This window comes from Lupinus angustifolius, chromosome LG13 (genome assembly GCF_001865875.1).
Source record: "Lupinus angustifolius cultivar Tanjil chromosome LG13, LupAngTanjil_v1.0, whole genome shotgun sequence".
Classification (NCBI taxonomy): Eukaryota; Viridiplantae; Streptophyta; class Magnoliopsida; order Fabales; family Fabaceae; genus Lupinus; species Lupinus angustifolius.
Window position 1 is genome coordinate 11,505,917 of NC_032021.1, and position 12,070 is coordinate 11,517,986.

Below are 12,070 nucleotides of genomic sequence, written 5' to 3' on the forward strand. Positions count from 1 at the left end.
GATTGCTTTAATATGCATGATGCTGTCATGTCTACTACCAAAGGATCACATCTCTGGAGGATGATTTGGTTTACGGTTGTTTGGTCTATTTGGATTATGCGGAATGATGTTATTTTTTTAGATAAGTCTGTGAGCTATGTTCATATTATAGATTTGATTCAAGCTAGATCTTGGACTTGTTTTTTGGTAAAAGTAGCTCCTACATCATTAGTTTTTGCTAATTGCTGTAATGACCCAAAATCTTGTATTTTGCTTTCTTCTAAAAAGATCAACTTTTGATCTTTTCCTTGTATTGGGTTAGCACCCCTTATGCTGATTTTAATATATTTTGCTTATAAAAAAAACTAAGACATTTTTAGGGTGAGTATCTCTTACCCTAGATTGGTTAGAATCAACTAAAATTGAAATGCTAATTTAATGGATGAAGTAAAATGTTAACAGAAAAATATTTAAACATGCATGTATCCATATTTAAGAATTAGGTCTATACAACTTTTACATTATTACATCAATTAACAAGACTTATCATCAAACAACAAATTTCTAACCATAAGAGTAAAGATTGAGGGTACCCGAACAGTCGTAAATCATAAGTTATCAATCTTACCATTACACTGATCCTCATCCTCGTGTACTATACTTTGAGCATGCCAAGGATTATAAGCCAGCTCTGAAATCATATAATTCCCAACTTACCATCATCACTAGATTTAGCAAGAACTTGTGGAGGTGTCACAACTGAAGGCTTCTCATATTGTATTTGTGCCAATTCATCAACATTCCCTTTCTTTTCACTATAAATAATCTCCTTCTTTTCCACTTCAGCCAATTCAACCTTCTCTTTAGTCATAATTCCTACATCTTCAACAGCCTTAGCAACAACATTGATTGCATTAGAAACTAATGTAGCACCAGAAGATACATAATGATTGTTCATGATAACTGATCCAGCACTACTTGCTTTCTGTTCAGCAATAGCAATAGCAGACTTAGTCTTTCCAGAAACTTGAAACTTTTCATCTACCACCTTCACTTTTTCACTCACAATGGTTGTTCCTACACTTATTTTACCTGTTAGTCCCATCTTATCATCAATGGAAGCAACTGTGGCAGAAGCTTTTGAGGTCAAGTTATGGCGTTCATCAAAGGATTTTGCTTTGTTTACTGCATCTTTTCCTAGAATGTAGCCCTTTGCAAGCATGGTGCTTACTACATCTTCTGCTTTCTTAACCACAACAGAAGTTTGCTTTTTGTCCTAAGGAGTGATGTAACATTAGAAACTTCTTCATTCATAAATAGTAAGATATATACTAAATGGTTTTTTATTTCAATTGGGTTGACGATTATGTTGTATTATCTTAGCTTACTGTAATTGCAAGGAAAATACTGCTTATGTGACCTCAATTGTAATCACAGTCTGATTAAGGATTTGAAACTAACCAAACCACTATACTTCAATTTTCCTAAAATCTAACTAGTGAGAAAAACAATATCATACCATATATATTTTGAGCATTTAAATAATAATGTGTTTAAAGGGCGTTTAGCGAATTATGCAATATCCTCTAAATCTTTTACTAATTGGAATGTTCCTCCTAACTTTATAGTTGAGGCTCTTAATAGGAATAGATCTTTCTTGCCTTCCTATAAGTTTGTTAACATGTAACCTCTTTCCTCTCTAATAAATTCATTTTGGGGGGCTTTGTCACCTCCCAAAAAAAAATGTGTTTAAAGGGAGCCATCTAGTCATTAATATAATTATATACATTATACTGATACATGTAAAAGTGATAAGTTAATTTCTTAAACAAAAAATGGTGGCGAATGTAATTAAGTTAAATATAACATAACATATTGTGAAGATAAATTTAAATAATATAAGAGTCAATGTCTATTCATTATTTTTGGTTCGTTACAAACTGCATTAATAATTATACGGAGGCATTTAAATCATTCTTATATTATATTGTAACTAACCAAAATAATGATCAGACATTGACTCTTATACTATTTGAATCGTCTTCACAATATACTATATTTATTTATCTTAATTACACTCGTTACCATTTTTTTAAATAAATTACACTTATCCTTCCTACGAGAGTACGGTGTAATATATGTATACAATTAGGGGTAACTTGTATATGTTTAAAAAATGGAAGGAAAACTTGTATAATTTTATTAAAACTCAGGGGTGCAACTGTAATTTATTATTAATATAACTTACAAAATGCAATCAAATATACAAAAGCAAATGCAAGATATTATGATATTTTTATCATTTTATTTATAATGAAATAATATTTTTATCTTTAAATAAAAAAAAGTAAAACATGGATTTTTCTTAATAGTCTAACAATAGGTAATGGATATAATATAAAATGCTGACACTATTTTGTGCCCAAGGAACAACTATGTAGACAAAATTTGAACACAAATGGCTTAATCAAGTACATATAGAAGCACTAGAAAGTAATAGCACAAAAGAGTATAATGATCCTATAAAATCACATGCAATAAACATCACATAATTTGAAACAATAATTTGGTACTTACTGGACTTGGGGGAGCTTCAGGGGGAAGTTGGTAATTTTCAACAAGTGTTATGGTGACAGGAACATTATTTATGTTGGAACCCTATAAAAAATAGCAGCATAAGCATATATTTCACATCTCATTTTTTGTGAAATTTGTTATAAAGTTTTCAATACAAATATTGTTTTCTTATAATATTATACCGTCAAGAAAATAGATGTGTCTGCTCCTTGTGATTCCTTAAAGGTAACATATGCAATCTGGGTGTTCTCAACTCCTCTGCAAAATTACCACCAAATATATTGAGGGTGATATTTGGACTAAAATATAAAGCATTAAAAATCATAAAAATGAAGGAAGATAAGTAAATTGCAAAGTGTTCCAACCTTTGCATCTCAATATATCGAATATCACCCGAGAATGAGAAAAACTCTTTGATATCATTTTCTGTAGTAGTTGCTGATACATTACTAACCTTAACGGTTCTTACCTGTCAAAAATTAAAAAGGAATCAAGTTGGGATTTTTGCTTTTGAAGGATGATTCAAATCATATATACTTTTCATACTATTTAAGAAATGAAATATTAAATAGTGGTAAAAATAAAAATTTAACTAATAAAGAAATTCAATTATATAAGATTTCAACCACCAATAATTGGCTTTTGGAGCTTTGACAACACAAATTTTAGCACTACCTAAAATAATTTGCTTTTTATTAGAATGTCTTATAAACGAAAGATAAGTGTCTACTTATAGCTTTCCTATAACCAATTTAGAGTGGACTTCATTCTTCTAGATAATTCTTAATCCTTCCACTAATTATGTTAGGAGTTGAACTGGATAGAAAGTCTAGGACAATAATCATCTAGAAAACTACATACTTTTTCACCAATAATAAAGCATCCATATGCTTATGGAATTATATAGAAGATTACAATATGTTCTAACTACTTTTATATAAGGCAGTAACATGAACCAAATTTAAACATAGGGAAGGCGCAATGATTAACCAAAAGTAAACAATGTTATAAAAAACCAGACACGATTTGAAACCTAAAATGAAACTGATCAATTAGTCTTTGTATCTATATATTAACAGTCTTTTATGCATATGGATTTAGAATCTCTAATACTATAACATCTATTAATAGTTTTACAACAATGCTATGTACGTGTGCAGGCTTCTTATATTGCTGTGTCCTGATATCCACATTGAAAACACAATATTGATTCTTAGATCATGTATTCTACAATCATAATTATTCTAAACAACATCAATATGTAACAGTTTCTTCCTTACATCTGAAACACTAATTACCCAATTTGGTGTTGTTGTAGTATGAGGAGTAGCTTCAACCCCTTGATTAGTAGGCTCCATTGGGACCTGCACATAAAATAATAGATTTATGTATCCAGGATGATATGAATTCAAAGATAATCAGCTCTCCTTTTTCACTATTTTTAGAAGAATTCTGAACATACATCAATGAAAAACAGTTCATATTCAATCAAGGGCCAATGCAGTAATGATGAAAACAATAAAGAATGCATGAAATAAACAAGATACAAAAACCTGGTGATACAATTCATTGAAATATTAATCCAGGCCAAGGAATTTATTGAAATGATTTATATTACTAGTTTTTGTGCATAAAAATATTGGGAAGACTTCGCTCTTGTAGATTTACAAGGAGATTGTAATTAGTAATCTCATTTGTTATAAATAGAAATTTTACACAAACTTAAAAAAGTTACATGTAAATATAAACTAAGGAAGCTAGAAACCCCAAAAATTGCCTGAGAATTCAAATAAAAAGTACTCAAGAAAATGGTTAACATAATTGGCTTAATTAGCTTACTTTTCAACAATAGAATTTATAAGTACAACCTATAAATCATATGTGTGATAAGAGACTGTATCAATAATTATATTGAAAAAATATATATTAAGTTTAATAGGCAAAGAGTTGTAATTCTAAGCATTTTGGTAGATCCAACAAAACTATTACTTATATTCACCATAAACACAATAAGGTACATGATTCATTCGGGACTATACCGTACATATTCATGTTAAAGGTGGGATTTCAAAAAATAAATAGTAGGGTCAAGCCAATTGATTATGCCAAAGTTTTTGTAAGAATTGAGAGAATTTGCTTCAACCCTTCTTCACATCTTACAATATTATTACATTATGTATTTTTAATGGCGAATCTAGTATGCAAGATGTGTGTTAATAAGTATGTTGTAACTATGAACAACATGGACCATGAAAAAATGGGATCAACTATGAATAAACTTACAACAATGTGCACCAAACAAATATTGAAATAAGAATGTGAAAGAGAGTATCACATCTAAGTAAAATCATATATAGAATACATACCGACATTATTACACTATCTAAGGTACAATGGAGTTTTCGCAGAAATTAACAGTAACAAGCGATGATGGAACACACACACAGAAAATGAGAAGGGTTGATAAATGCGATAAAGTAGGTAGAACTAATTTTAAATGGTGCAAAAGAGCGATGGTAGTTTGGAAATCCTAAAAAGAATATATGATGCTTCTATTTTGATGAGTAACGCTAACTTCGCACACCGCATATGCGTTAGCGGTTAGTTATTTCCTCTCAACCAACGCCCTTCTTTCATTTCCTCTCCCATTTTTTATATTAAGTTTACAAATATATATATTCTACATGATATTTTATTTCAGTAAATTATCTTGATTTATGATCATATATTTTTGGTATATATATGTTATAAAGTCTGAAATGATATTTTACTTATAATAACTAGTGTAATTAGTGTATGCCGACCCACAATGGAATTCTGATAGTGAATTTGAAATTAAAATATAAGTTTCTTAAACCCATAATAGAACCTAGGGTGGGATACATGTGAGGATATTATGCCAGAATTCACATTTAGTAACGGCCATTCAATAACACTTGTTAGTAAAACGCTATTAAATGCAAGGCGGAAGAGACTTAATAATTCCATTAAAGCAAACGCTATTAAATATAGCAAGTGATGTTGAATGTTTACCTCAAAGATTCAACAAACGCTCCTTGAAGCAAACACGATTTATTTGCAAAGTTTCAACAACGCTATTTGTAATGAGCGTTGTTGAAACTCATGTCTTTTCAAGATTTTATGTACTTTTTTAAGCAAAAGGTGAAGAAATATTAACATATAATTGTATGCATGAATGTCTAATTTATTTATTCAAAAAATAATAATCAACAACACTCAATGAAGTAAACGTTGTTGAATGTTTATCCACCTATTTCATTTAACAATGTTTGTTTCAATGAGCGTAGTTAAATATCATAGGATGAAAAACTTTCACCAGTACTTGTAATGAACGTTGTTGAATGTCAAAACTAAACACGTTCAACAATAATTATCTCAATAAATGTTGTTAAATGTAAAGTATCAATAGAGGACCAATAAGCAAATATGAACTTTATATTCCAACACACCTTGAAATTTAATCATTAAATACATAGATGGATTACTTGCTATAAAATACACTAGAAAAATTTCTATGCATTTTCACGGGTCATTATATTTTTATGGGCATAAGAATTTCTTTTGGGTGCTAGGGCATAAGATGGATGATGCTGGATTCTACTGCTAGTGGAAGGATGAAGAATGTGTAATGAATTCTGATAACACTTTATTGATTTAAATTATTATGAAACTATTATTGTGGAATAGTGGAATTAATAGGACATTGATGAATGCTTACACGTTAATTCTAATTTTGTTGTTAGTAATTTAAAATTATATGTATGTAGGAATTAATTTTACCAATAGTTAAAGTTTAAGAAGTAATTAGGAAGAAAAAATAATTTACGGTGTCTACTTGCAAAACATATAAAGTTTAAGGAGATTTTGTGAAATTTTACAATGTAATCTAACTTTAGTTCATATATGTTTGAAGTTGAACATCTATATACAATTGTTGTTACCTAAATGGAACTTGATTGTCCTTCATGGATGAGATTATCTTTAACATGATAAAGATGAAATACATAAAAAAAATAGTGTGAGAAAATATATTAATTTAGTATGCATTTTATTCATAATTGAGTATAAAATATGAAGAGAAATACATGTAAAAGGTTTTGGATAACTTCTTTATAAACAACATTTGTTGTTGTGTTAACCATCCTTATCATATATTAGTATCTTTAATCATTTTTTGCTTTGAACTGTTGACATTAACACTATAATTGACCGTGACTAAAGACGTGTCTAGGTAAGTATAATCTAACACTTTCCGATGATTGACCTTAAAACTTGTTAATTGTCACAGCATATGAAACAATTATAGAAAATTATCTCCTGATTAGCTTAAAAGGCCATTTGGATTGGATTGAAGAGTTGATGTTGCACTAGAATTGTCAAATTCTTCTTCTTTTCTGAATTTATTGAAAATCTAATCATTTAATTTTAAATGGAAAATTAGTTAGTAATTATGAGCATAATCATTAGTTTTTATAGTTGAGAAGTCAGAATAAAATATTATTTTTATATCTTCAACGCCAACTTCTAGTTTGTCTTCGTCATCAAGTGAAACATGTTCCAATCATTGTTACCGTAACTTGCAACAATTCTAAATGACACGAAATATTGGATGAGTCACAATCAGGTCGCTCTCTTTAAGACATTTCGTGGCACTACCCAAAATGTGCAAGTAGATTGTCAATCACACAATCCCCAAGATAAAACAACCAAGTTCTCTGTTATCGAATTCTTACTACACTGTAAGAACCGATCTCAAATACACTCACCACAATATGACTACAAATGTCAATTCTTGAAATACCCATGATATGACTATCGGTGCTAATTCTCAAAATACCCACAATATGGCTAACCGTGCCAATTCTTTTCCCACAATCTGACTATCAATATCACTTCTCAAAATTCCTATAATTTAGCTACTAGTGCCAATTCTTAATGCCACAGAAAGAAATGAGGAGAAGCTTACTGAAAATGCCTCGACATAAAATATAAGAGAGAAAGAAAAAGTTGAATGAAAGCACATTCAACTTGGGGCGAGAAAATATGAAGGTAGGATGCTTATATTTATGACATGATATTTTTCCAAGTTTCTCATCTCTCCTATGTGGGACTTGGAAGTTGTTTTTCAAAACTCCTCTATGTGGGACTTCAGATTTTTTTTATATTTCACACCCAAAAGTTCCCACTAATGACTTCCAACAAACCAAGTTCCAACAATCCCCCACTTGAAATTAAAAAAACGATTTCCGGGAGTTTATGTGGTCTTAATAAGATTGTGCATAAACAAATGTGTCATGCGACTTGAACCTTTGCATAGTGAGTAAGATCCAGATTTTACTAGAATAACTCGTAGTTTTGAACTCTATCTCTGGCATCAAACCGCAGACAACCTTTTCAAAGGTGTATTCTATAAATATTATGTGTTGAAGGTCATGCACGTCTATCTCAGTATAGTGAATGCTCTAGAAATTTATGCCCCTAAATTTCATTGGAAGCGACCTCCACTTCTACATTCACATAGGTGAGTCTATCAAGAATAATCCTGTAGTCATTGATACTCTACTCCAATTGGAGTATTAGTCTCATTAAGAGTTTAACTCATCCTTACTTATACTGCAAGAATCATGTTTCTCATAATTTTATAGTATGTTCATTCTCATATCACTTCGCAACTTGTTATTACTCGTTGAATCTATTTCTTGGGATCTTTAGTCAGTTAGGTCGAGTTACCATCATAAGTGATCCTCACTCTAAGGGAAATAGTCCATACTCTTAGAAGTATTATGGACTTCTCTTTAGCTAGTCCTTCTATCAAAGGACCTGCTAAGTTATTCTCAGTGCGTACATGACCACTCTAACAGCTCATGTAGAGAGTAACTCTCTAATGGTGTTGTGCTTACGACATATTTGTCGTTTCTTACCGTTATAAAAGCGGTTCTCAATCTTTGCAATAGCCGCAATACTATCACAATGAATCAACACAGCTGATATCAATTTTTCCATAGGGAAATCTCTGCATGCAAGCTTCTTAGTCAACTTGCTTCTTCACTAGCTATTGCTAGTGCTATCATCTTAGCTTCCATAATGGATTGAGCCAAAATAGTTCATTTCCTTGACATCCAAGAAACAACCACATTAGTTATGTTAAATATATAGCCACTGGTTGTTTTGGAATCATCTGAAAGAGTATTCCAATCAACATCGTTGAATTCTTATAGGACAGCTGGAAACCTACAGTAATGTAATATAAGGTTTATTGTTTTCTCAAGGTATCTAATTACCCTATCTATAGCATGTCAATGCTCCATACTAGGTCTCGATAGACTCTAGATAGTACATCTCATCTTTCATGGCCTCTTGCCACAAATCAATATCCAAAGAAGTCAAAGCTTCTTGGAGATTTGATAGATATAATCTGGTCTATACTCTGTAGTAGTTCTTGCTCTCTTCTTCTAGGTTCTACTTCAAACCTTTCCTTTTTTATCATTATCTCTAATCACAAGTACGTGACTAGTTGGTGTGCCCCCACTATTGCTCAATTTAAAAAGTAATTTATTTTTATTGAAGTCATCATTGTTAGACTCAATGATCACTTTTTTGTTAAGATCATAAAACATGTACGCCTTATTATTTACATACCCAATGAATACACATTCATAGGCTCTACTTGCGAGTTTAATTCTCTAGGAGTGTACCTTCATAAATGATTTCATGAGAAATTCTCTATATCTCATTGAACTAAGACTCTACTGATTTATCATCAGTCATATGATACTTGAGGTAGCAGCTAACATCATACTTTTTAGTATAAGCTTCCTCAGTATCATATTACTTTTATTCAAGTGCATACCAAATTAATTTGGCAGACTTGTATGAGCTGTAGTAATCATCAAGATTATCAAACAACCCATTCAAACAACCCATTCAATATTATCTACGAATATCTTTGTAGTTTGAAACATCTTAAAATTGTTGTTACCTTAGCTTGTAACAATTCTAAGTGACATGAAATAATAATTACTGGTTGAGTCAAGACCAGGTCGCTCTCTTTAAGATATTTCATGTAAGATATTTCATGACACTGCCAAAAATGTGCAAGCAGACTATCAACCACGTCGTCCCTAGGATCAAACATCTTATTTCTCTGTTATCAAATTCTTACTACATTGTAAGAACTTATCTCGAATACACCCACCACAATATGGCTACCAATGCTAATTCTGGAAATACTCACGATATGGCTATTCGTGCCAATTCTTTTCCCATACTCTAACTATCAGTGGCAGTTCTTGACATTCCGATAATTTGGCTGATTGTGCTAATTCTTAGTGCCACATAAAGAAAGGGGAAGAAGTTTGCTGGAAATGTGTCGGCTAAAAATATGAGGAGAAAGAAAAAGTTGAATGAAAGTATATTCAACTTGGGGCGAGAAAATATGAAGGGAGTAAACTTCTATTTATAACATGAGCTTTTTTCCAAGTTCCTCATTTCTCCTATGTGGGATGTGGGAGTTATTTTTTCAAAACTCTTCTATGTGAGACTTGAGAATTTTTTAGATTGCACACCCTAGAAGTTCTCACTCATGACTTCCAACAAACCAAGTTTCAACACTAATTTATCAGTCAAATTATAATGTAATAAGTTGGGTGATAAGAAGGTATCTATTAATTGTGTCATACTATTGTTGACTTCATTCTAGTTCATTGTACCATACTTATTCATGAGATTTCCCCTGAGTGAATGACAATGCAAAATCCTCTTTCCATTCTTCGACGATGATGACTTGTACTTGACTGGGTATGATTTTTAGAATTTAAGTCTGGAATGTCATTCACGTGTCCATAAATTCGAACTCTCTAATTTACCAATCCTAAAGAAATTATTGATAGAGGTGTTATATCCGTTGGCATTTCTTTTGAATACAATTGTCGAGAATGCAATGATGTAGTATAGCATCATTAATCTTAAATAATTTATACCCTTATCACATAAGGTACAATTCCTTTTATAACATGCAAGTGAAGCAGGGGAGTATACAGTTAGGAGAAGAGAAAAACATAAAAATAAAAAAATAATAACTCTAAGTAATATAATTGAATGACATTTTTTGTAAGGAACTTTATACAATTACTAACAATTTGCCATGAAATTTTAAACTTTAAAAGTTAGCATTTTAGATGTTACTGTTTTAATTATTTAAACTAGTGTTATGAGAACTAGACTAGACCAGTGTTCTGACCGCTAAACGAACATGAAAACAGTTTTAGTTTGTGTAACACCTTAATTTGGATAATAATATATGAGTGAAAATATATCTATTAAAAAGATTGCATAACATTAAACTTGTCTTAATGACCAACGAGCGTTGATTCAAGTGGTACATGCTTGATTCCCCTTAAGCAAGAATCCGGGTTCGAGTCTTGTGGGTGGAAAAAATGCCGGTTGGGAGAGTTAGCCCCACTTACCTGTGGATGTGCCCGACTCGGACAGGATTGCCTCCAGTGCGAGGATACCTGTGAGAAACAAAAAAAAAGAACTTGTCTTAATGTATAGGAATAACACCTCAATATAAAAATGAAATAAAATATTATTAACTTAAATCAATGTCATAAACTGGACTTCATCTAAAGAGGATAAGAACAAAGTCTTTAAATATCCTCAAATAAATCTCTCCATAAAAAAAATCACAAGATAAAATTAGTAAATAACAATAGGCTATCATCTACAATAGTAGCTTGTTTGCAGTTCTTCCATCTAGTACTCGATCATTTCTTAAAAGACCCTAGAAATGTCAAAACCCAAGCATAGTGAGACAAAAATATCAATCACACTAAAATGAGAAAAATTTAGAAAATATGACATTCCTAGTTGTAACAAGTACGAAAAATCTCTAGAAGGAACAACAAAATGGAAATAACAATATTTTCACTTAATTTTATATTCTAGTTCATTACACATAACTTAAATATAAAGAAGAGGAATATAAATCAGACACATCATAACGCTTCAATCAATTTTCATATAGCATTAATCGCCTCAAACTCTAGAGGAATTAGCGAGAACCATGCTTAATGAAAGTAATATCCTCAAATACTTCTGGGCAGATGCAATGCATACTGCATGTTATGTTATAAATCGAGTATTTCTAAGGCCTAATATAAATAAAACACCTTATGAACTTTTGAAAGGCAATAAACCAAACATATCCCATCTTCACGCTTTCGGATGCAAATGTTTTATATTAAATAATGGAAAGCGGGCTTTAGGAAAATTTGATTCAAAAGCCGATGAAGGAATATTTTTGGGGTACTCGATGCATAGCAAAGCCTTTAGAGTCTTTAATAAATATTTAATGCAAGTAGAAGAGTCTATCCATGTACAATTTGACGAATCTTCTCCAAAAGAGAAGAGAAAGGTCGTATCTGATGATGTTGCAGGTGCTTTAGAAGAAGCATACTCAAAAGACATGGATAATGAAAAAGCAACCAATGAA

General features: G+C 31.2%; 1 protein-coding gene across 3 annotated transcripts; it reads right to left on the minus strand.

Annotated features, from left to right (window-relative positions):
- Positions 435-5,057, minus strand: LOC109363466 (binding partner of ACD11 1-like). 3 transcript variants are annotated; one of them, XM_019609733.1, is made up of 6 exons: positions 4,923-5,057; positions 3,855-3,920; positions 2,922-3,025; positions 2,739-2,814; positions 2,557-2,637; positions 435-1,255 (listed from the first exon to the last, which is right to left on the minus strand). In XM_019609733.1, exons 1-6 carry the CDS (start codon positions 4,926-4,928, stop codon positions 677-679), a joined length of 912 nt encoding a protein of 303 aa, XP_019465278.1. In that variant the 5' UTR covers positions 4,929-5,057; the 3' UTR covers positions 435-676. The 3 variants fall into 3 exon arrangements, with proteins under 3 accessions (XP_019465278.1, XP_019465276.1, XP_019465275.1); XM_019609731.1 differs by having other exon boundaries at positions 2,739-2,811; positions 3,837-3,920; XM_019609730.1 differs by having other exon boundaries at positions 3,837-3,920.

Excerpts from the sequence above, each read along its gene's own strand:
- LOC109363466 (XM_019609730.1), bottom strand. Across the intron at positions 3,026-3,836 it reads GGGTAATTAGTGTTTCAGAT|GTAAGAACCGTTAAGGTTAG; the intron begins GTAAGGAAGAAA and ends AATTTTTGACAG. Across the intron at positions 1,256-2,556 it reads CTGAAGCTCCCCCAAGTCCA|GACAAAAAGCAAACTTCTGT; the intron begins GTAAGTACCAAA and ends ATCACTCCTTAG.